The sequence below is a fragment of the Triturus cristatus genome, chromosome 7, assembly GCF_964204655.1.
Source record: "Triturus cristatus chromosome 7, aTriCri1.1, whole genome shotgun sequence".
In the NCBI taxonomy this organism is placed as follows: Eukaryota; Metazoa; Chordata; class Amphibia; order Caudata; family Salamandridae; genus Triturus; species Triturus cristatus.
This window is the reverse complement of record NC_140590.1, coordinates 782,409,457-782,435,814: the sequence shown is the minus strand read 5'-3', so window position 1 is coordinate 782,435,814 and position 26,358 is coordinate 782,409,457. Positions and strand designations below refer to the sequence as shown.

Below are 26,358 nucleotides of genomic sequence, written 5' to 3'. Positions count from 1 at the left end.
ACAAATCTGACATGCTGCATGTAATGTTAGCATGCTGCTCTCCAGAGGAGTGCTAAACTCGCTTGGTCCATCCAAGTTAGTGTCCACCCAAAGTGGTACTCCTTTCAACATGAGTAACATTTATCACTTTGGCCAGTCATGACACTGCTTCTGGTAGGAGCTTATTATAGTTTTGGGAGTTCTTGACAGTTTAGTGAGCTTAAAGTAGAGCCTGGTTCCTCTGTTTCCTTGGATGAAGATAACACTTTTTACATGATTGCATATTTTTCTTTGGGTCACACCCGCCTTGTAGAACTAGTCTGACAACCACGAAGAGCCAGTCCTTTAAACTCTGATACTAAAGCATCCCAAAACCCTTACAAACATTCAACCGTGCGACGGGAGAGGTATGTGGAAGGTGTTTTCCTGTTACAATTTCAGGAGTCTTCTAAATGCTCCAAGGAGCAAATTCAAGAAAGCATGTTTTGACTAAGGAACACGCATCAGCCTTTGTTTAAATTTGTCTTTTTTTGAAAAGTTACTATTGGGCAATAGCTTTTTTCTCTGCAGCACATCATTCCTTGTAAGCTGCTGGTCTTTTTTTGGAGGTTGAGAATCATTTTGGAATGTGTCCAGAAAACAAAGTGAGAGTTCAAATGTTTGTGAAAAGATGGTTGATGGCCCTTATGCTGCCTACTGCAAGATAGCACAATGGCTAATATGTTCAGTATTTCCACATGCCACATTGACTCTTTTACACTTTGTCTAAGACTCATCCTTAGCAGAATAACCTTTCAATAAATCCCATTGGTCTGTGTGCCTCACCACTCCTTTTTTTATGGTCACACTCTCTTTCTAGGCCCTCTAGTCCAGCTATCAGACCTACTTCAGACTTTCTCCATCTTTCCTAGGTGTTTCTGTTTTCTTGCCTGTTAAGGTCCCAGATGCTACTAACTTAACATTTTATTCCTCTTTTCATGTACCCAACCTTAATTGCTGAATCGAAGGTCTGACTCGTCCTAATTTTCCCCCAGGTGCTGCTGAGTCCAGAGGATGTCTGTATCACTGATAATAAAATGGGGCGGACAAGAGTTTTCAGTCACAGCTCTCTCTGAGGAAGACACAGTGCTAGACTTGAAGCAGTCCTTGCGAAGCCTCACTGGGGTCTTGCCCGAGCGGCAGAAGCTTCTGGGACTGAAATATAAAGGTAAGGCTGCTCTGTTTGGAAAAGATCATGCCACATTCTCTGGTTCAGACACCATGGTAAAATGCCCCATAGCTCTAAATACCAGGCTGAGCATGTATGAGATGGAGCGAGTTGTTCTGATATTTCCTCACGTTGTCTGGAGATGTGAGAACCCTGCCATCTGCTTACCTCAGATTCCTCAGTGCTGGCCCTCAGGCTTATTTAGCTGTGAGTGCTGGTGCTTTTCTACCTTGGGTATCAGAAGACCAGTGGGTTGTCTCACCATGTTGATGTTTCGCAGAGAGTGGTAGGTTGTGTATCACCTCCTGCTGTTGCTGGATCCGACCTTCTGCATATGTTTTCATTACTAGCTGATTGATGATGGTAAAGCGATATGCCTGTGGCTCTTATGTTTGTAAGTGTAGGTTTTGCCATTTGAAATGCTGCTACAATTATCAGGACTGTTAAAAACTTAAATTCTGAGAAGATCATTGATCGTGTGCCAGGAGCCAAATAGGGGTACCGCTCTTGTCCTAGTGAGCTGCTACTGAGGTGCCTGTCTTACTGCAGTGATCAGTTCTGGCAGTGCTAGTCTTCTTACACTGAGCGTTGCAGGTGGCGTGGACCTGATCATAGTTGGTGGTTCTGTTGGTGTTAGTCCTGCTGAAGCTTGTTTTATTACAATATTTGGTGCTCTTGGCATCCGCTTTGTCAGAATTAAGTGGCTGAGGCAGGGTGAGTCTTATAATAATAAACTCTGTTGGTGATGCTCTTTTGACACCTTAATTTGACGTGTTTGAAGGCTGACCATTATCTGTTGACTACAGCAGTGCGGAAATATTGGATTCATGATGGTGGCCAGGCCCTTGTCTCTTGATGATAATGATGTGGCCATCTCTAGATGGTGGTAACTAGCGATTACTTTAGTCTGACCATGCTTGATTGACGAATGATGCTGTGTTCAGGTTTAGTCAATGATGGAGGTATGGCTATTTTAGTTTGTGGGTTTCAGGCCAAGGTTAGTCAGTGATGGTGGTTTCTCTGTTTTTGGTCGACAAAACGACCAAGACTGGCTTTCAACACCTGCCAATCATGCTGCGTTTGACAGAATGAGCTGGGCCCCTGACCACAAAAGTGCTATGGTTTGAGATTTGCAACATCATAGACTGTTTTGTACTCTTGGACTCTGGCCAGTGTTCCTCATCACCCTCTTAAAAAGTGCTATCAGATGGATGAAACTCTGCATGTTGCAAATTACTAAAACAAATATATATAGCGGTTTCAGCACTTTCCCATTATAGTAGTCATATGACCACTTTGATCCAATGATGACGCTCTACTCTCGCCATGTTAGGCTGATGGTGCAGGTTTCAACTTGTGTTGTGGTTAATTTTAATCTTGCTATGCTGAGGTGGCAGTTGTGGCATTGATTGTATATTTGTTTGCCGATTTCAATTTTCAATGTTAATAATCACTCTAGTATGATACTTTCATAATGCAACACTGACCATGTTTTTGATTACAGTGATCTGGTCATGCTTGTTTGATAGTCTAGTCCTGTTTAGACATATTGTAGTTTGTGTATTTACCCATTTTATGTATCTAGTAATTCTTTAATTTTATTTGTAGGTAAGCCTGCTGATAACAATGTAAAACTTGGTGTCTTGAAGTTAAAACCGAATACAAAGATCATGATGATGGGAACATGCGAAGAGCGTTTGGTAAGTATTCCTTTTTGAGACATTATCTGACTGCATTTGATTGCTTAATGTTTATTGTTTTGATCTACATAACGTATATGCGACTTCATAAAAGAGCCATTGAAAAAAAGTACCACAGCAGTATATCTCGAAATTCTGCTGACACGCCCTGTTTGCGAAATGATACAGAAACGGGTCACAGATGCAGCTTCCTGATTAGAAGCTAATGTCGGATATGATCATAGTTAGATCCCTAAATGATCCCTTACAAATGCACCTGATTACTTCAAATTAATACTCCTCAGTTGTTAACAGTGCTTTCTTTTCTCAATTTGATTCCGCCCTCCCATACTATCTTCTTCCCGCTTCCCTTTCTCACTTCCTATTCATTAATTTCTTCAGCTTTGTGATAGTTTTGTTTAAATTTGTTATGGATAGGAACTCCCAATACACTTTCCACTTCTGTCTTGCCTTTTTGTGATTTAGATTTTTCCATTGTCCCGATCCTTCCCTATTTTTCTTGTTTTTCAAATTCCGTGTGTTGAGATTTTGAATGTTTGAAACATTTTTTGCTAAAGACTCAGTTTTGAATGAAGTGATTTATTTAAAGTGTTAAGGTAATGCACCCAATGAACTCGGGTAACTCCTTGCCCCCTGTATTTACCTACTCTAGCTCACCTCCTCTGTGGTCGACTGAATAGAACCTGGAAAGGCAAGGTCCTGACATTTATAGCGTCATACCTTTGTTTCTAGGAAGATGTTCTGGGTCCTCCACCTGACAACGATGACATTGTCAATGACTTTGACATTGAAGAGGAAGTTGTTGAAGTAGAAAACAGGTAAAAAAAAGTAGGATGCCGCTCTGTACTGAGGATTCTATGTAATACTGATGGCAGGCGATTTTATGTAGGTTGCATGTACATCACAGAACATGCACACTTTTAATTGATTTTTGCAATTATTATACATATGCTCTGCATTTTTTTACTCGCGTCTGCTTGAAACAGTGTATTTCTGACTCCACGTATGCACACTACTTCCCATAGCTTAGTGCGCTTATAGATATTTTTTTTTGTTCACAGAATTTGTGTTTAACCTCTCATTTGTGTATGTTTATTCTTGATGTATTTCTGTGATTACTTCTAGTGTGCCTTTGTGCTTAAGCTTTGCTTATTTTTGTGTTGGTACTGCTGCTAGAAGTGCCCTTGAGTTTGTGCAGGATTCCTGAGTGTGTAAGCTTGACAGGAGCTTAAAAGATTGGAGGCTTTCAGTATGCATCTGTTTGTAGGCTTCATAAATGTCTTTGTTTACAGACTTCATTTGTGCTTGTGTGTGTAAACTTCACGCTGAGTATTTGCAGGTCAACCTTTCTTGTGTGTGTAAGCTTCAAATGTACCTTTGTGTTGCAGGTTTTACACATGACTTTGGGGATGTGCTTTGCTTGTGCCTGTGTGAGTATACTAGTGTGTCTTGTTGATTGCGTAGGTGTAAGCTTGCAGGCATTTGTGTGTAGATATCTTGTGTATGTGTAGGCAGGGATGAGGTCTCTGCACCCGTGTACATTTTGCACATTATTTTATGTGTACATGATTAGTTTTCAAGTGGCTATGTGAATTCTGCTGTACATGCTTCACCTGCATGATTGTGTGTACAAAGGGCCTCATTTGATTGTTGTTTTGGGCATATGTATGTGTGCACTTTACATGCATCTTTGTGTGTGTGTGTGTGTGTGTGTGTGTGTGTGTGTAAGCAGTGCCACTACCCACCTCTGTGTATTTGTAGTCTGCATCTGCATTATTTGATGGCATGTTAGACATGTGATTTGTGTGTAGCCTTTCTCTCTGTGCATGCTTTATGTATGGGTGTTTAGCTGTTATTGATTTTGAATATGACTATTTGTATCTTGCACATTCTCTTTGTATATTTTGCCTATGTTTGTCTGCTTTGGCCGTGTGTCATTAGTGACTGTGGTCATCAGTTGTGTGTGTCTGATGAAATCTGAGTTATTTTAAGAATCTCTAACTTGTTCCAGGGAAGAGAATCTAGCTAAGATCGCACGGCGTGTGAAAGACCACAAGGTGGAGGTAATGAACGCTCCAAGAGAGGGCAAGAAGTTGCTAGTGCTGGATGTGGATTACACTTTATTTGGTGAGAGTTGTGAGGAACATTCTCTCTTTCTTACCCAAAAAGTCAAAATATGTTATTTGTCCTGATTTTTGGGTCTGCTGTTGTCATATTCGTTGCAGCTCTAATTTTTTTTATTTTCCTGTCTTTACCCATTTCTCTTCCCAAACACCTTCTCTCCCAAACCTTTCTTTTAATATATTTCCATATCCACAGCTGTCTCATGTTTTCTTTCCTATACACTGAACAACTTTATCCTTCACTATTATGTCCATTTCTTTTCTTGTACCAGTCCATTTGACATTGGAATTGTTATCCTGTATAGGAGAAATGCACTGTATAATGCTTTTAATGTCCTCGTTTGTTCTCAGACCATCGTTCCTGTGCTGAGACTGGAGTGGAGCTCATGCGTCCATATCTGCATGAGTTCCTGACCTCGGCCTATGAAGACTTTGACATTGTCATCTGGTGTAAGTTCTGTGCTGTTCTGAAGGGGGGTTGTCAGGAAGTAGAGCAGGATCTCTTGATAATGTGCCATTCCAACATCTCCTCTGTTTTTCTGTTCGTATTAGATGTGTTTGTCTTGATGTAGTATTGATCTGCTCCATTTACCTTTGTAAGTTTGGGCATTTGACATTGTGCTGCTTTCTTCTCTTAAATGGGCTGGTCTCAAGTGCAACCAGGTTCTTTCACAGGTTTTAATGTGAAAGGACTGTAAGGCAGCACAAACTTTTAAGGCAGTGGTTCCTAAACTGTGCGCTGTGGCTCCCTGGGGAGCCGTCAAGCCTTGCAAGGGGAGCCACGGATCAAGCAATTTAATGCATTTAATGTTGAAGAAATTTGTTGGCTTCAGTTAAACTAATTAGACTTAAACACATGATGTTGATGATTTGGATGATTTGTAAGTGACATGCCTAAAACTGTAAACGTAGTGCTTAATTGATGGCATTTCGAGGGAGATGATCTCCATATTTCACTGGATCCCCATGTTCCAACACTCTCAAAGTAAGCAGGAGATGCCTGATTTATTTTGTTAGACTCTGTAATAGTTTCGTTTTTTTTCAAATGCATTTTACACCAATGTAAGTTATCAGGAAGGTACAGTTGTCCTGTCTATTAAACACATTAAGTATTGGCATTTGTACTTGAATCATAGGTACTTCCAGTACACATTTCTTTCAGTACACACACATTTCCAGGCAGACTTGCTCTCTCCTTGAGCACAGTGAAGTAAAACACCATATACGGCATAATGCAAACATTTGGAAGCAAGAAAGAGGGACGTTGGAAAAAAATAATCGGAGTAATTTATTTTACTTGCATTGATTTGGAGGCAATTTTATGAAGAGACAGCAAAAATAAAGCTGTATGTGGTTTAAAAAATCGTCAGTCACCCTTCTGAGACAGGTGTGTTGGCATGTATGACATGGGTAGAAAAGTAGGGCATCCAAATATTCAAGCGCAAAAAAAAAAACACTTTGGCAATGGGGCCTACATGCTTAGGGGTGCTATCTAGCACTGTAAGTGGGGTAAAAAAGTTTGAGAAGGTTCACTAAAAAAGGCAAGGGCAAAGAAGTGTAACTAGGAGTATTTTCTTACAGGTGCCGCCTTAGTAATACGAATCACCCTACGAATGATTATAAAACCTTCATCTGCTTCATCCCAGTTATTTTCAGGGAGAAAAATGCAAGTACTCCAGAGGCCGGGCTTACAACGACATCATCGTGTCCCCCCCCCCCCCCCCCCCCCCCCCCTCCAAAAAAAAAAGTAACAATGGGGAGCCACAATCAATGGCCAGTGAGTCAAGGGAGCAGTGGGTCGAAAATGTTTGATAACCACTGCTCTAAGGAAACATATCGACCCGTATTTCTAAGAGACAGTCATTTCAGGTTAAATTGATGCCCTGACAAATTTTTGCATATGCCTACCCGAAGACGTTGTTTGAGATATTTGTCTCATGCCACTAGTATGTCACAACTTGCCTCATAAAAATTCTCCAAACATTTCCTGTTCAAGTTACGGTAAGAATATTTTGTGGGGTAAAGAGTAGGAAGTAATCCTATGCAATAAGCAGAGGAGACATAATTTGTCATATATGGGATGCAAGTATTCCTATTGTCCGCAGGCACTGGAATAATTGGACATGACTAGGTGTTATGAATTGTCTTTATTGGAGAGGATGCAGGAGTGGTTGTATGGGCCCAGGCAACAGGAATAAGGCATCAAACTAAGGAGACCAAATTGCACTGGCTGTAGATTGAGACATGAATGCAAACCCAAAACCCTATTTCAGTAGGCTCAAGCGCCTAAACGAAGGCTAAGCCCTTGACAGAGAACCCAAATCGAATCCAAATTGGTTCTTTTATTAGACCCTCCGCCACAGTATTAGTTGCATGCTTCACCATCTGTTCTTACCTTGGTCCCTATAAGCCAAAATGGGTTCAAGCATGTTCCAGGGAGCACTTCAGATAATTTCCTACTTGTTTCAGTCCTTTAGATCAGTCACTTAGGATCCTAGGCTATTGTAAAGGCTATAATTAATAACCTTTCTAAAATACAACATGCATCGGGTATACTTGTCCTCTAAATCTTGCTCATGTGTCTCAACCCTACAAATAAAATTACATTTGAAACATCAAAAAAACAAGGTTTACCAACTAAAGAAACTCTTATTTATTTTCCTTTTTAGCGTCATCAGCACACAATTCAGCTTAACTATTTTGGACTGAATCATGTTCTAAAATTTAGTGAACCACTTGTCATTTCGAACAAAAAAATCTCTGGTCACAATTACAATGACCTTTTTCCCCTCCTATTTTTCACTGGTTTATTTAGCATGCATTGGACGATATTTTTCTCTGCATGTTTCGTGGTCCCAGTTCACTTTTTGCCCCAGAACACGGGTGCTCTATCACAGATATGGCCTATACACACACAGCCTGATATTTTTTCCTGTTCGTTTTTACATTTTGACTGTCCTGTCAGGTATTGTTGTAATAACCCTGTAGTACTTGGCATGTGTATGTCGCAGTATTTCTACTATGGCAGTCTCTCTCTAGTTCACTTTTAAGTTCTGCTTGTACCATCAACAACAGGCAATGCATGTAACCCATGTATGAAATGAACAGATTTCATATGTCAGGTTGGTCTCAATTACGCTGTTTTCATATTTGTTTACTATACACAGCCTTCGAAAAAGGCTTGATGAAACCCGTATTGCCTTATGATCATGTACTTAGTTGGAAACATGTAAACCCAATAAAGACGACCAAAATATCACATGACCTTGGACTTATGGACTGCTCTTCTGGTTATTTGTTCTCAAACAGTGTTATTTAAACATTGTTGGAGTGCTCCAGTATATTGTTTTATGATTTAGGCTCCGGGGTTTATATTAATATCATAAATTAGCTTACAAAGCTACATTCATCCTTTGTTTTCACACAAAGCTGAGCACTCTTGCATGCATATAAATGCTCTCTTGTATCTAGTGTGAATTATACATGCATCGTTGTAGCAACAGTACAAAGACGTGATACGGTAACACTGTGTTGAATCACTTATAGTGAATACTAAACCACTTATCAAGGTAGTGTCCTCCACAGACCCGATTGGGACACGCTTCGGGGAGCCCGGGGAAGGTGCTGAGAGGAGTCCGGGCGGCAACCGCGAGCAGCAACTGGACTAAGCACAGGGGAGACCCCCGAGGCATCAAAGCAACTGCAACTGACAACCAGCAATGAGGACATTACACCGGGGGAGTGCCGCGGGTGACCGCCGAAGACGGTTGGCGGTGGACGCAGTCATCATGGGACGAGCACGGCGCAGGCCGCAGGGCCCCCAAGGGCACCGTCCCCGACACCTCACACCATACAACCGGGAGAGGAACCCGCAAGCTCGGACTCCATGTCGACCAAACTGGACATAGTCTTAGCGGCAATTGAACATTCGAGAGTGACCATGGAGCACAAGTTCGGAGAGCTGGCCACGGATCTTAACTTGCTCCGGGATGACCACAGGAAGCTGGCGGACAAGGTAAAACAAGGAGAAAAAACTCTACAAACTCTGGAACCGCAAGTGCAACAACAACAAGACACCCTGAAGGACCTATAGTCCTGGGTGAAGATCCTAGAGGGCAGAATGGATGATTTAGAAGGACGATCCCGGAGAAGTAACATTTGCATTATTAATCTACCGGAAGGAGTGGAGGGAACCAATCCTCTTAGCTACATCGCAGCATGGATCGCGGCGTTCACTCCAGCAGTGGAACTGACCCCTTTTTTCTCCATTGAACAGGCACACAGAGTGCCGACCCATAAACCACCACCAGGGTCGCCTCCGAGACCATTTCTTCTGAAATTGCTCCATTACCAGGAGAGACACACTATCCTTCGGGCCGCAAGGAGACAGGGTGTAATCAGAGTGGAGGACAAGCAGGTCATGCTATTCCGGGACTACTCAAGGGCAGTACAACAACAAAGATCCACCTTTTTGGTGGTCAAGCGCATCCTGCGCCAGAAGAATGTCCAATACGCACCCCTGTTCCCAGCTCATCTTAAGATCATTCACGATTGAACCACGCACTTTTTCCCGCAGTGGCCAGCGACTGGGTTGAACAACACCTGGCAACCTTGACCAAACCCAGATAGTCACAGACCAATCGACCACCAGGCCGCCAATGGCGACAGCAGAAAAAAGTCACACTCACCCAGCTAAACTCACGCTCGGATTCCTCCAGTAAGAACTCTCCGGATCTTTCTCAAATTATCGCAGAACTTCAAGCAGCTGCGGAGGTGGGGCTCACGGGGGACAGCTCTGACGGCGAGAGGAGCCCGCACATATTCACATCAGAAGAGGAGGGCAGTGGCGGAAACACCCCGGGAGATGGCTCAATGACTCCGCCAATAGTGACCCCCCCCAAACGGCAGACACTTTGATCTGACACTCCCAGTCTGTTATGCCATACCCTGGAGAAAGGGGGCCTCCGAGTTCTGCATGCCTCCTACTCTAGGAGAGTTTGCTCATCATGGCTGGGGCAGCCAATCCTGTGCCTGGCGAGCCAGAAGGCCAGCCATCGCATCAGACTACACCGCACGACAATGGTCGTCATAGATACAGTTGGGCACCAGCACAGCATAGAGAACGAGCGGGCAGCGACAGCGGCTGGTGGAGGCCGGGGACCACTTACCCCACGTAACGAACTAGAGTTAGCACATGTTGTGCAGTTTGGACGTACCGCCCCGAGCGATAGGTCCTTTTAGTTGGGATTGTTTTCCGTTTATTCACTTTACTCCCCCCCCCCCCCCCCCCCCCCCCAATTACATATCCCCTTCACATTCCCAGGGGACCGAACCCGCGATATGCTGAATGGTGGTATGGTTAACAGAGGCAGGCACTCGGATGAGGGGGGACGCGGGAGAGGCAGGGGGTGTTACACTCTGTAAAACACCACCCAGACATCAGGAAATATGACGGCTAGGATCCCTAACACAGACCTGATAGTTGTAACATTAAATGTCAGGGGCATGCACACCGCAAACAAACGGTATGCGATTTATGCCTATAAGAAAAGACAGCATGCGCAGATAGTGCTCCTCCAGGAGACACACCTTACGGGGACAGAGGTGGATCGCCTACGCAAAAAATGGCGAGGAATTATCTGTGCCACAACATACCCGACATTTGCCAGGGGAACCCTAATTTGGATCAGGCCTGGGATCCCCTTCAGAGAACAGTCCAGGGTAGTGGATAAGGAGGACCGATACTCTCTTTTAGCAGGTCATCTCGACAGCAAAGAGATACTGATAGGAAGCATTTATGCCCCCAATGTGGAGCAAGAGCAGTATTGGACCAGCCTCACCCGGTTATTAGCACACTATACTGCAATACCGTGGTTACTAGGAGGGGACTACAATTGCACCCTAGACATCGGTTTGGACAGATCTCATCCCCCGCCGGCGTATTCACCCACACTGAAACAGACAGAGCATTTTAAAAAATGAAAAGAACCCAGATACTAAGATATATTCATTTTACTCCGCCCCACACAACCTCAGGGTGCAACTCAATAGATTCCTCTGCTCAGCAGCATTACTCCCCCCAAATACAACACACTGACTACCTAGGTAGAGTATTGTCCGACCATGATGCACACACCATGATCCTTAGATGGAGACCACCACATCCCTCAGTACCCATGTGGAAATTGCCCCGGGAATGCCTCACGGACCAGTCGTTTTGTCATACACACAGTGAACACATCCAGTAATATTTTTTACTAAACGCGAACACAGCATCATCCAGATCAGTAGAATGGGATGCATATAAAGTCGAGGCAAGGGGACATTGCATTCAACACATAGTAGGTGTGCGGCAAGTGCTAGAGCAGTCCTTACAAACTGTGGAAACACGACTGGTGGACTTAACGAAAAAACTAGATCAGGGGGAGGCAACCCCCGAACAGGTGGCGACAGCAAAACAGCATATGCGGAAACCATGGGTGACCTTCGCAAATATAATTTTAGAGCGTATACTGCCAGAGTACATCGTGATGGAAATAGAGCGGGTACACTTCTGGCCTGGCTCGCGAAGCAAGACATGGACATGCCACCCATCACAGCATTGCAGGATGAGTTTGGTGCCATTAAACAATCACAGGTAGATATACTACGCATCTTTCACAACTATTACACAGGCATCTATCGAGCCCCGCCACAGCTCTCACACCTGACGTTAACCCAATTCCTCCACTCCATGCCCATACCCGGCATTCCACCGGCGGACGGAAAGACACTAGACACAAAGATAAACTCCCCTGACGTCACCCATGCAATCAGGGCACTGGCGCGACGTAAAGCGCCGGGAATGGACGTCTTTCCCCTCGAATACTATGCCACCTTTTTGGGACAATTGCCTCCACGCCTTGTGACCATGTACGACGATGCATTAAAAAGAGGCGAACTCCCCAGCTCACTCAGGGAATCTACCCTGGTAACCTTCCTCAAACCGAACAGAGATCCCACTCTCCCGTCCTCATACAGGCCCATAACTCTACTGTAAAATTTTAGGGAAAATATTGGCAGATCGCTACTTTCAGGTTCTCCCACAATTGATCCACCCAAACCAAAATGGCTTCCTCCCCAGACGCAACGTGTTGCAGAATATACGTAGACTCTTCCATATCCAAGATAGAGCACGGGACCACTTCCCACAAGCCGCATGCCTAATTCTAGACCTTGAAAAGGCCTTTGATACACTCTCATGGCCATATCTATTCGCAACCCTCCGCAAAGTAGGTGTTGGCCCGACCTTATTGGCATACACACAACTCCTCTATAAGGGCCTTCCCACTAGGGTGAGAGTAGGAAAGTACATTTCAGCCCCACTTTCGGTGGAGCGGGGAACGAGGCAGGGGTGCTTCTTGTCCCCCCTACTTTTCGCCTTGGCAGTGGAACATCTGGCCATTCGCTTGCAGCAGGAGGGTGACGCCTGAGGTATTCCAATTGCGGGCACGGTTCACTGTGTATCGTTGTATGCCGATGATCTTTTGATCTATGTGCGGGATGTCACAAGCGAGCTTACGCCAATATGGACAATATTGCAGAACTTCGCAAAGGTCTCCGGACTTAACGTCAATTGGGGAAAATCGACGATCATTCCTCTCAGCCCTCACCTACCTCCCTCGGAGATCATGATAGGACCCCACACACTTGGTTGGAGTGCTGCGGCACCCCGATACCTGGGAGTGAGACTATATCACTTGCCTGAAAACCTCTACGAGGGGAACCACCGCAAAACATTAGCAGGGCTTCGAGCGGCAGTTACCTTCTGGAAGACCCTTCCCTTGGCTCCCATAGGACGTGTAGCCATAGCGAAGATGATGATGGTGCCCAGACTACTCTACTCCTTTACCAGTCTCCCGGTGATACCACCTCGCTCCTTTTTTTCAAGAACTAGGCACACTACTCACGGCATTGATATGGGAAGGTGGTAGACAAAGAATAACCTTACGAACCCTCTACTTACCCACAACACAAGGGGGTTTAGGGGCCCCCTCCTTCGAGGCTTATTTCCTGGCGGCACAGATTATGTGGCTGTCCCATTGGACAGCAGAACGCCACATAGAGGAGACATTCACTAACGACGGTCGGATACCTCTCCTGGCCATCCGGAGACTGCTGATGCCGGGAACCAAGCCATCGCGTACACATCCCTTACAGGTGTCAATTGCCCGCAAATGCATGATGCGCATACACCGTATGTCAAGGGGTCTACCCCTTTACTCCCCATTGCTCCCATTAGTGGGACTCCCAAAGAAGGAGAACTATTACACACATGGAGCCCTCCGGATATGGACGGAGCACGAGGTGACAGAGATAGAGGCACTGTTTGAGGTTGGGCAGCTGAAAACATACGCCCAAATGCGGGATAGCTACGCTCTCCCCCCGGGACCATTCCTGGTGCACAGACGGTTAGTGGACAGCGCACAACAATGCTGGGATCTGACTGAGGGGTAACCACCGACACACCCAGTGCTCCATACAATCCTACAAATGGGCAGGGGCAGACATTTAGTCACTTGGCACTAAAAGGCAATAAGGGAACTGATTACGGCCCCACTACTGGCCCTACGCCAAAAATGGGAAGACGAGATAGGGCGAGTGCTCAATGCCCGAGAATGGGAAAAGGCCCTAGAGTACCCAAAGAAAGTTTCACGGAATGCACGGTTTAAAAACATTAAATTCAACATTTTACACCGCGCATAAACAGCGCATAAGCTCCACCGATTCTACCCTGATACGCATTTTGCATGCACCGGACGCCAAATACCCGAAGCGAAATTCAAACATATGTTCTGGGACTGTCCCGTAATCCAGCCATATTGGGGTAGGATGCAACGGTCCACCTCATGCACATTACCTCATGGGAGGCATGTGCCCTGGGGGTCTTCCGCAGGCGGAAGACAGAAAAGGTGCAGTGCAGGTTTACGTCCTTAGCCTTACTCCTGGCGAAACGGGGAATATCCATGTATTGGAGAGCACCGGCAGGACCCCCAGAGGCAGCCTGGATAGGCGCAGTAAAAAAATGGGGGGCAGCAGAGGAAGCCACATTGAGAGATGAGGAGGTGAAGGGGATTCGAAAACATCCTATCTCTATGGAATGGGAATAACTCCTGTTCCAGTTCACACAAGAGACAACACAAGAAGACTCACCCAGGGCTACACCATCCCAGTCCCAAACTCCACCCCTGTCCCCGATAGCGCAAACAAATGCCACTATGCAATAGCTGTATCAATGAAAGGCCGATCATGCAACAGGGTCCCACCAGACTAGTACCCCGACTACTGATGGGAGATACAGCCCCCTTTAGACTTCCCTCTCTCCCCGACGCTGATGCCGGAAACATCTTGCAGACGAACTGGAACCAACCACAAAACAGACACCTACCACAAAATAACTTTTCTGTAGACTCCCCTGACCCATCCTGTCCCCCTCCCACCCCTCCCTCAGTTCAGTTTCATGTTTACCCCCTGGCACCACAGAGTAGGCTCCTATATATTGGGAGCACAAACATGGGCATTAATCAAAGAGGTACACCAGAATAGAGTGGGGGTCTACATATCAACCCGCACCCTTGCTGAAACCCATATATTCAGGCACCTAGCATTAGTCAGCCCACTACATCTCGCACCAGATCACTAGAGGAGTAATATCCATGTACAATGTGCTGTTTTTTACTTGAACTATATGATGTATAATGAGATGGATGCCCCATAATGTGCTTATATTGTCTGACTCCCTGTGTACACCTGGCATAACGTCGTACTTGCAAATGTATAATGATGTACCATGGAAAATAAAACTCTCAATAAAAAAAATGTAAACAAAAACAAAAATAGTGAATACTAAACCAGAAACCATGATAGTATCCATGGGGAAAAAAAATACTACTTCCACGGTCTCTTATGAGTATTACAGTGACGTGTCAGACGTAATAACACTACACTCCCAGCCCGATATCCAGCAAATGTGCTTTTGCACACAATTAAACGGTGAGACTGAAATTGGGGACCTACACTTCCAAGAAGCGAGCGGAGTGTGAAATAAGTGCAAATGGTGACATGGCACCATGGATGACTTAAGTAAACACCAACACCGTTAAGGAAATAACCTTTATTTTAATACTTACCTGTGACATAACCTTTGAAATCTTCTCTATTTTTTGTGTTTTGTTCCTTCCTGGAATTTTCTGCCGTTTGGCAATTTTATGTGCTGAACTGCAACAATGAATCAATCAGAGGTTTGTACAGCATGGCTACTCACCTGTGAGGATCTCATGGTGACGGGGGGAGGGGGGGTTAAGGGTGCCCGTGGAGATGTCAGAGATATTGTGTCATGTCGCTGTGGTGGGGGATGGCGAGGACCACTCTGGCTGCGGCGTTATGTAGTTTTCTGAGCCGTGTCTGAGTGACTACACAGGCTTGAAATAGGGTATAGAATATTGTCCTATAAGGACCATTCGTAGCTCCTTGAAATACAGTATAGGATGCAGTTTGTGGTTTGAATAGTGAATGAGGGAGATACTCTCCTTAGTCCTGGGATGTTCTCTCCCCCCTCACTGTTGTTTTGACCTGTTGGTCATAATTGGCTTATAGGTTCACCATTGTATTGAGGCATAAATGCACCTGCAAGAGAAGGAGATGGGGAGGTCCTAAATAGTAACTGATCAGTTTTATAAAGAAAGGAGTAGTATAGTTAATGGGAAGGAGGGAAAGGAAGCAGCCGAGTTGCCCTACATGGGATCCTGTGGCAGAACCAAGCATTGGAAATGGTTCTAGATTAAAGCTAGCAGAAAGTGACCAGTATGACAAAATGCAGAAGTAAGAGTTGCTGGAGACTGGAATACTTCTTCAAGAGAAATAAGCGTAAATGCTTCTTCTGTTGACAGGGAAGAGAAGGCTCCTTCTGTGGTGGAGCTTCTGCTCCAATAAGGGAACAAGCTGAAAATGGTTGTATTGGCGTGGGAGGGATTTAGTAGGTGTACATGGGAAGCAGGCAAAAGTGGTCAGTCATTAAAATGCTGCAGAAATGGCCCCTCAGTCAAGTAAGACAGGAATAAACCTACAAGATAAAGAAAAGAACAGTTTAGGAGAACCAGTTGATAAATCATACAATGGAAAAAGGTACCAGTGGTAATACAGGGGAATGGGACAGTAATGATGATATGAAGCAGTGATTCCCAAAGAGTCGCAAGCTGATTTTTGGTGAGTCTGACAATTCAGAGCAATGACTCAAGATGCTTTTAAATTCTATGTTTAGCTTGTCACATTTGCCGGTGATTCAAAGACAGAGGTCCAATGTCAGGATTCTTTATTTATTTAACATGGATATTGGTGTTTACTTCTCTTTCTCTGACTGCAAAGTGAGAGGAGTTTTTTTTTTTAAAGGGAAGTATGTGACAATGTAGGATGTCTGATACACAATAGAATCTGATCACTCCATCTTTCGTAAAAGGCTCAAGACCTGGCTTTTCCCACAGTGAGTGCGGAAGTCCATTGCGCTTCATACCTTAGCGCTGGGATGCCTCCGGGTAGCAATGCGCTTTATAAATGCTACTTCATTCATTCATACCTGTAAATGAACTGTATGCATCCAGCAGTTAAAGCAAAAATGGATCACTTTTGTATTGTAAAAATAAAGATTTGTAGTAGGATCAAAACAAATCAAGACACTTGGGGTGTTATTAGGATGGCGGGCGGACTTTAGTTCGCTCGCCACCCTAGCGGTGTTAGGACCGGCCGCCAGACGTGGGGCAGCCCGCACCGCTAATTAGGATGCGACTGCCTCCCTGGCTGTCGCATTCCGCATGTTTGACATTGCGGCTGGTGCTGCTGTAAGCAGTCCCTTACCGCAATGCCAAAGTGCCATCTTCTGCATTGCCATGCACAACGTGGCAGGCACCGCGTGGTGCCTGCCACCTTATGCATGGCGCAATGGAGAAGGGTACCATAGGTACCCCCCAAGTGCAGCCGCCCACCCTCCCCAGGGGACCCGCAAGGGGCCCCCATAGCAATTCCCCGCCAGCCTTTCCATGGCGGCATCGCCACCATTGCCGACCGGCAGAAAAGCGGTGGACGCACTTTGCATCCGCCGCGATACCCCCCACCAATATAATATGGCGGGGGTAAATCAGGTTGGGCTGGCGGGTGGACACCACCGCCGGCCCGGCGGTGGCGATCCGCCCGCCATCCTAATGACCCCCTATGTGATGCACAAATGATAAGCATTCACAGAAGGCCTATTTCCACACATTATCTTATGTGTGCTATATAGTTTTATCAGTAAAACTGTATGTCTATGCAAATTTTGTGGCCATTTCAATGGAAAATGTGCAATCTGTAAATGACAGTGTGCTACCACACAATGGTTTACTTAAATTTTAAAATTACTCCGCCTCATGTTCACTAGTCATCCTGTTGGGGGAGCAGGGGGGTGGTATCACCTCATTGCAAGACAGGCCTTGGATTCTGGCTCCTGGGAGTGTTCACATCTCCTGGCATGGGGTAAGATTCTGGTCTTGGTGGCATCAGCTGTAAGCTGTCGGCCAGGGCATAGGAAAGGCTGGGGCATCCAGGTGGGCAACCTCTAAGGTAGCCACCTGGGTGCGTGTCACATTAAATCTGACTTTGGGACAAAGCCGGATTTGATGAGACACGTTGATTGATACCAAACATGACACTTTTCAGTGGGACCCTAATGGAGCTGGCAATATCGGGTTGCATGGGTGCCATTCTTTGTTAGCCTATTGCCCCTGAACACTTATAGTAGCCCTTAAGGGAAAGAGGATACTATAGGGCCATATACACTTGCACTTAAATGTCCACATGTGTAATATAATTCACCCTGCCTCCTGGGCTCAGGAGGCCTACCTTAGAGGTCGATGACATATATAAACAAGCCTTGGCAAAGCCAATAGGTCTCACCTATACAACACCTAATGGCAATGTGTTGTCGCCATGTTGAACGCCAGTGTGGCTGCTGTTCATGGTGTTAAACGTTAGTGTTGTGGAGTGGGCGGGGTTAGTGTGTCAGAGAATGGATTTGTTGAAGTAGAGTGGAATAGGGTGTAGAGTAGTTTTGCTGCCCAAGTGATCTACTTTCTATCATTAAAAATTACTAAATTTTGGCAGACAAGCTAAGCACAGAAACAGCAGCTTTTGTAATCCCATCTTCTTGTGATCCAGAAGTTATCACAACCAACATACAGTCAAGAAGCACAATGCAGAAGGATGCTGGCCTGTTCTAACATAACAAGGCACACGCTCCTATTCATCATGTGCCAGCCTATCATGTCTTGTGACCATTCACACTCAAAATCTCAGAATTCCGGCTCTGATGACCAGTGCTTCATCAACCCCTTGTGTCGCCTCCAAGTAAATGCAGGGTGCCCCTGTAGCCCAACTCCCCTCAGCAATGTGTTGTTGTCATTGCCCTGTTCACCCATTCATTATAGACTTCATCCCATTGAAAATGCTGGAGTGACACAGGTTATTACTGAAGGACGCCCAGTGTGAGCTTTACCTATGTAATTAACACCGTTGGTGCAGTACAGAATTATGGGCACTCTTTCTGAGTAGTGCTCTGGTGGATGACTGGCTGGTTGTAGCATGATCGGGTGTATCTCAGTAGCACTTCTTGAGTTTTCTTTTAGATATCACTTCCTCCTTTCAATGTGTTGTCTTTTTAGTAGGAGCATCTATGAGTATTAAGACCCTACCTCAATCTTTGTTGTGCTCTCACAGTTTTAGTGAGATGCCACTGTTTGAGCAAGATGCCACTATTCCAGTCTTCATTTTCACAGTATTTAATGCTGCTCCTGCCGTCATGTAATTTCCCCATGCCGTCACTTTCAAATCACTCAAAATGATCAGCTTCAAATGTGTGATATAATTTCCTTCTTATTTCTTTGTTGCTCTGTGTGCTTTCTCTTCTTAATACCTCCTCATTGTTATAGTTATTGGGCTTTAAATCGGGCACAGTTGGCCATTAGGATGGTAACGCAGTACTTTTGGCTATTCAGGCCAACCATGAAAACCCTTCTGAGGTTTCCATTGCAGAACACAAACTGAATAGCTTTGTGACTGTGCTACATTTGGGTGAAATAATGTGCTTTTTTTTGGTTAAGTGAGACAGACTTAAAAGTATAATTGTTTTTTTTATTTTTTTATATAACTGTGCATGCCACAAACCTGCAGTTTCCAAGTGCTGTAAATAATAGATGTTGGTATTGCCTGTTTTATGGTACTAAGTTTGCTATCCTTGGAAGCATGGAAGAATGTGTATACCTTGCCAGGATTTAAACTTACGACTTTCAGATGTATGCATCTGTTAATGGCATACGTTCGCTGCAATGAACCATCCTATTGACCCAGTGGTTTGTGGTATTGCACGATGAGGTTGGAGGGCTGAACCATGGTAGTTCATCCATCTTCTCATTCCATGTATGTTTTATGCAGCTGGTGCAGGTATGTGCATTTGCATACCCTGCTAGATGCTTTAATGCTTTTTTGGGTAGCGTGGTTTGTATGAACAAAGTTGTGTTTTTATGCTTTTTATTGAAGAGCAGTTGTGTGGTCTGTTCAGCCAACTGCTGTTAATCTCATTGTTGTAATTGCGGCTTCCAGTGTGACATATGTGATCCTGGCTAAACTGAGCTGCCATTACAGTAAGGGCATGTCAAAGTGTGTTGTCGCTTCCTCCCTGTAGGAAGCTGGCTTTTTATGTAGTGCATCAAAATGAGATACACTGTGTATAAAGTATAGACTATATCACAAATAAAAGAGGGGGGGCCAAGGAGCTATTCAAGGTCCAGTGTCCATGCTCCCAAAGTCTACATTCAATTTCACAAAGGGACACTGTTCCTATGGCAGGATGCAAAAATGTCACCCATGCTCGAGGGTGCAAATAGTCACCCGTGCGACAAGAAAAAAAGGGGTGAAGAAGTAAAAAAGAAGAAGAAAAGGAACAAAAGACATCCTAGGTAAAAGTGACCCAATAGTCAAGTGGAACAACCATTGGTGTTTCCTCTGTTGCCCTCACACACCCCAAGAGGTGTCATGCTTCATCATCGGGCAGTTGCTCCTCGTGGGGCCGGCGCTGCAATTCCCCACGGGTCCCCCGAAGGGTCTCTTTGTCGGAGATCTTTTAAAGAACTGCCGGATGGTGCATGTGGGTGTGTGGGGTATGGGTCTAAAGAAGGGTAAAAAAAGGGTGTGTGCAAGGTGATATGAAAATATATTAAATAAAGGGTAAACATGAATCGAATGTATAAATTGTATACCCTTTGCAGATCAACTGCTGCATAAAATCTTGTCCAAGAGGCACACTATGCCCAGGTGTCAAAAGGTCATAGGTCAACATGTTTCGCGCCTGTGTCGCCATAAGGGTCGTTGGCGCTTCTTCAGGACCAGAACTAAAATGAATAAAGTGCACGTGAAAAAAGTTGTTACTAAACCCTTAAGATCAAACAGGGCAGGGCAGTGACCTGTATACCTAAAATGTGGCTACAGCTGCATGATGAAACAACGCTCCTGATGAAAACCTTTTCCTTTAATCTGAGGACACTGGAGGTGGAGCCCCAGTTGGTCTCTGGAGCTAAGAAGGAGTCTGCAGGGCCTAAGCCTGCGCAGACACCTGCTCAGAGCCCTCTCTCCCTCGGCCTGGGACGGTGAAGATGATAATCTGAGGCCGTGGGTGATATCTGGGGTCAGAGGGTGAAGGTCACCGCACAGACAGAGGATCCTTCCACCCCAACAGCTGCAGGAGCCGGAGGAAGATGCCCCAGCCTTTCCTATGCCCTGGCCGACAGCTTACAGCTGATGCCACCAAGACCGGAATCTTACCCCATGCCAGGAGATGTGAACACTCCCAGGAGCCAGAATCCAAGATAAAGTATAGACGACACGTATTGGCTTACAGAGCTTCAATTAATAATCCCAAATGCTGTCTTTGTGGGAGTGTGGGTGAGCATTTTAGGTTTATCAGAGGGCAGCGTTAAGCATTTGATGTATACAGAGTCTATAAATGGGACATGCACTCGAGAGGAAACTCGAGACCAATTTAGAAAAATAGCACAGATTTGTATATAATTTTAGACACCAAGGTCATCCGAATCCTTGGTGCTTGCAACTGGTTCGGATACCCCGGGTATTGGTACAGAGAAGCTCCTGAAAGGCTCAAAGAATGGATGGATCAACGGCGCTGAGCTCCTGGACACTCAGTGAATTCTTCCTGGCGAGTTGCTCCCTCTGTGGAACAGATAGTCTGCAAAATGGTGAACTGGGATGATGCGGTCGGTACCTGCTGGGGCAGAGAAGTGGCTGCACCACACCAAGGTAGATATTGCTGGATCAATGAAGTTCCTCACACCACTAGCTCATCCCTCGTTTCCTCCACCAGGCTTTTGTTGTAGAACTCAAGCTCCTTTGTTGCTCTCACTTTTGTTTTTTTCTCATCCCTTCCAGTGACTTCTCCACCTTTCGGTGACCCCAAACCGTTTTGTCACAGTGGAAAAATTCCCAAAACATTTTTGTGTTAGTTTATGGGGGCGGGAGGCAAACAGCTGACATTTGCTGCCAGACCATTCAATTTTAACAAAAAGGCACCTTTGCACATGTAAAAATGTGTTTATCGCTTCAAGTGGCATCCACCAGCCTTGAATAGTACATAAGAAAAAATAATAAAATGTTGCCCGCGTCATTCCGAATGCACGCACACTGTGATGCATACAGAAGTCTCTTTTGCGTTGTTGTGCATTTAATTTCTGCACATGTTAAACAGCATTGGCAAACACACATACAGAAAGCATTTGTAAAAGCAGTAGGTCAAAAGCAAATTCTTTTGTCTTTGACAATGATTATTTTCTTTTGGATTTTACGTTAACCTTTAGTTGACAGTGATCTTTAACAAAATTCACATAAGTGTAAACATCTGCAAATGCGATTATCATAAACAAGTCTTTTTTATGCACTTGACATAAAACTAGACCACTTAGTCACCACAAATATTCCACCTTTGCCCTGCTCAAAAGCTGTTTCACTGCCTATTACCAAGAAGCCTCCAGATTTTGTGATTAAACAGTATAAAAATAGAATGTGACAAGCAACAAAAGTACACATTTTCTAAATTGCTTCACAGCAATCCAGAGTTGACGTATACGTTCTTAAGAAGATAAATGATTAGGTCTTCAAACCGGGATAGCCAAAACAATTCCGGATTAAATGTGGAAGCTCCTTTGGAATTTTGACTGTACTGGCTGGTGTTTATTGTACCACTGATCATTCAGAGTTGGAATAGAAAATGGTTGAACACCAGATAAGAAATGCACTCTAGCTCTTTTGAATGTCCTAACTTAAAAATGTAAAAGCCATGCTGCTTTTTGATTTCAGTCTCCCTCAAGTCAAGTGAAAGGGTATAACTGAGGCAAGGGAGAACTTCTCCCCATATAAGCGGTTGGTTTTTTGCGCTCCTCTACTATGATGTTGGTTGATCTTCATTGATCTATGCTGGGATGAAAAGACAACGTGTTTTCCAGCAGAGAGTTGATTTCTGATGCTCCCCTACTAGTGGAGAGTTGATGGCTGGTCTTTTGATTGAGGTTGCAAGGCACCTTTTATCTCGAAGGTAAAGCCTGATTAGTGCCAATTCTTAGACTGATTCCATAATGACTGATTGAAAGAGCAAGGAACTGGTAAGCTAAATTAAAGAAAACTTCAGTTTGTTGTAGGAAAACATCTGAATACAGAAAAAGAGACTTCTATAAGCAGAAAGAAGCATGATGGGGGAGGAGGATTGCTTTCTAGAGCAAGCAACAAGAGGGAAGAGCCACACTGTGATTCATCCATCAGGCTGCACAAACTCCTTCTTATGCTGCTCCAAAGTTGACGTGGAACAGAAAATACACAGGTGAATTTCCATTATATTGGTTTGGGAAGATCAGGACAATGCAATATAGAGATTACTTTCTCTCGAAGTAATTTGAGAAGTAGTTTCACTTCACTTGAATCATTATCAGGATTCAAACAAAACACTTCCAAACAGGCTCCACAGAAGAGAGAAACTTCTATAATGGCAGGACCACTTAAACACCAGAAGGAAACAAGCTTGTCAGAAAGAAAGAGTGCTGAATGTTTTAAACGAACCACAATGCTGGAGGCATCTACTTACTTCTTTGCAAGCTGGAATGCCTCACTGCATGTATTTAGGAAGACGTGTATTCGTCCGGGCAAGACGTAAGGCTTGCTTACCTCAGCCTGATCATAATAAACTGGCAGTGTTGACGCAACCACTCCTGATCTGATAGCGAGGACATGAGTAAAGAGTAATGGCGACAGAGAGCACAAGGAGAAAGCATCCTAGTCTTCACAGATATAACTCTGAGTTGTGACACTTTGCCCCATACAGGATAACCGGGTTTATCAGTGTATTTTTTTTTTAAACAAAAAACACTGTACTAGATGAGGTGCATGGATCAGAGAGGAATTTTGCCGCAGTCTTTCAGGAGGAAGAAATAATTTCAGTCTATGAAAAATTGCAACTTGCCTCTAAATACAGGAATCGCATATGTTATCAACCTCACTCTTCTTGACCGTTAATTATTTGGGGTAGTCAGATTATTTTGTCTCTTCTGAGACAGTTGGTGGTAAACATCTGTTTTCAAGCAGGAGACCTGAAAACGGTGACTTTTCCAAGAAGTTGGCAATTTCACCGGTGACTTCATTAATTCTACAGGGTATTGAAAATATACCATAAAATATAGGACATCGTTTACATTGTTTAATAGAAGATGGTAGTTTCTTAGAGGTAGCTCCAGTCCTTGTCTCCAACCTTATGGATTGGTGTGGGTCTTCTGTGCTTATTGATCTTCCTGCTTTCCCATCCTTTGACCTGTTTCTAAATGAGTCATTAATTTCATCTTCGTCTTGGATTTAGTTTTCATTATATCGTTGACGACAGAAACCAACTCAGTTAGAAAAAGGTGAAAAGACTTGAGGATGGTACCCCTAAGATTTAAAAAAAAAAATTGTATCCTAATTGCGAATGTATTGAGTTATTGTACTTGAATTCTGCTGTTGGTAGCAAGGATTTCCAATTGGTTTGGGAGGCATTGACGGAACAGCAGAAATAGGTTTCTAGTGTATGGATTATTATTTGTCTGCCTATTGGTCTACTGATTGAATCCTGAAGTAAAAGTCTTTGGATTTCGGATTTCTTACACAATTGGGTCTAAAATGTACAGACTAATCTTCTAGCCCAAGAATATATTGTTTCTCCTTAACTGAGCTTTCCAATAAATTCTTTTAAGATTTTGTGATGATACATTGCTAGTCCTTCAGGGAATAGAACAAATCTTGAGCAGTTTATAAATATCTGATCAAAAGGTAATTTATCCAGTTTGCCAGGGTTTGATGTCTCCTAAATCTTGAAAGAACTTCTCTTAACATGCGCAGCTAGTTCTTTAGAAAATATAGAAAATGTCATTAAGATAAACTTCTATTGGATGCAATAGGAAATCAGAAATATTGAAGTCTGTCAAATGCTGAAAAACTGCTGCAGCATTAGAGACTAAAAGGCACAACTGTAGTCCTAATGCTGAAAGATGTTCTGAAGGCAGTTCTCCATTTGTCTCCATCCTTACTGCGAATAATGTGATGTGCTCTTCTCAAATCTAATTTGATAAATCTTTGCCCAATAACAGCCTCTACTATGTCTAAAATAATGGCAAGAGAATATATATATCCTATAGTATTACTTGATTAAATCCTCTATAATCTATGCATGATCTTCATTTAGAAGTATCTTTTTTCGGCAAGCAAAATAAGGAAGCCACTTCAGGATATTTTGATGGCATTAGTAAACCATTTTTTATACTCTGATATTGGAGCCTTTTCGTTCAGTAGGTGACGAGGAGTACATTTTTCCAAATGAACAACTGAACCTGGTGTCAGCCTTGCATACCGCCACCTGATCAGAACAATCACTGGAGGGATTGACATAGCCACACCCAATCTGTGACCAAGAATTCCATACTGCTTGGGAAAGTAGTGGCGGCGGAGCGTACAAAGAGAACACCTATTGGTCTTAACGGCTTTCTCACTCTGAGTTCTTTAGCCCCAAGAGCGCATTTAAGACCTTTGATGTCTCCAGCAATTTCAGAAATATTATTCACTGGAGATTTTTTTTCCTTGCTCATGCATAGGGGCACTGGAATAGTGCAAAGGCAATGCAACTATATTAGTCTGCCACAATTTCTTTTTCTATTGATCCCCCTCAAATTGACTGTAGAAGACAATAATAAGCTGGTGCTTTGGCTATGGGAACTTTGGGTGATCCAATTGCAGGACATCGTTGCAAGTCACAGTAGCTGCAAAGGATCCCCTGCCAATAATTGGTTAGGAGCAAAGAAACAAACCTAGTTGTCCTGTATATGTACTGCATATTTCATATTTACTATATTCTGTTCTATGGCTGTACATGGTGCTTGGGCATTTGCATATGTTTGAGTTTTTTGTTTCTGAAGACAGTGGATTCAGAACTGGAAAAACCTGTCCAGATATCCCATGCTTCATTGATTCCATACCTAACCTCCAGGGAAGAGCAGGACATCCTTTTGCCCCTGCCCCAAAAGTAATTTGATTTTTGTTTGTTTCTCAAGTGGTCTATATATCTGGGAAGTCGAGCAATAGTTCAGGAAAGGCATGGTCTAGCATAGTTCCAGGATGTTGTGCTAAACTGAAAAGCCACCACTCCACTTACTTTCATAATTGCACTGATTATTTGGTGTTCTCACACGGACAATTCACTGTAATCACACTTTTAAAGTGTTATAGCTAGGATAGAGTTGCCAGAAGGGACAGTCGGGGGTGGGAGGCGATATCCAAAGATTTGGGAGTAGACACCTCACCCACTTAATAGTGGCATGCTTCATCATCGACACCTATTCCCAACCCAATATGATACCAGGCTCCCTACTGTAGTCACAGATTAGTCAAGGTAGGGAACCTGTGAGTGAACCTACCTCGTCCCGCATCAGACCGCCTCTGAACCTTTACCTCTACTATTCTCTGGGGTGAGGGCTAAAAGATTGACCCTCCCACAAGCCACACTGTTGACCACCGATTAATCCAGATGAACTACAGAGAGATACTGGGTTAGTTACCAATATTAAGTACAAAAAAACTTCACAACTCAAGAGAGTGAGAAGGAGATACTGGTAGTCAAGAGAGGGGGAAAAAAGCGAAGTGCGCAAAAAAACATAAATGATAGAACGACAGAAGTCCAAAGCAAAACGTATACATCATGACATTGGAA

The 26,358-nt window shown here is 44.1% G+C and overlaps 1 protein-coding gene across 3 annotated transcripts in view; it reads left to right on the top strand.

The window, feature by feature from the left end:
• The window catches only part of UBLCP1 (ubiquitin like domain containing CTD phosphatase 1), a 155,972-nt gene that overhangs the window by 9,490 nt on the left and 120,124 nt on the right, over nucleotides 1-26,358 (top strand). For all 3 annotated transcript variants that reach the window (XM_085617587.1, XM_085617588.1, XM_085617589.1), the window contains exons 2-6: nucleotides 1,014-1,186; nucleotides 2,795-2,886; nucleotides 3,619-3,704; nucleotides 4,898-5,013; nucleotides 5,361-5,459. In XM_085617587.1, coding sequence (XP_085473713.1) covers nucleotides 1,033-1,186; nucleotides 2,795-2,886; nucleotides 3,619-3,704; nucleotides 4,898-5,013; nucleotides 5,361-5,459 — 547 coding nt within the window. In that variant the 5' untranslated portion in view covers nucleotides 1,014-1,032. The remainder of the gene's footprint in view (nucleotides 1-1,013; nucleotides 1,187-2,794; nucleotides 2,887-3,618; nucleotides 3,705-4,897; nucleotides 5,014-5,360; nucleotides 5,460-26,358) is intronic.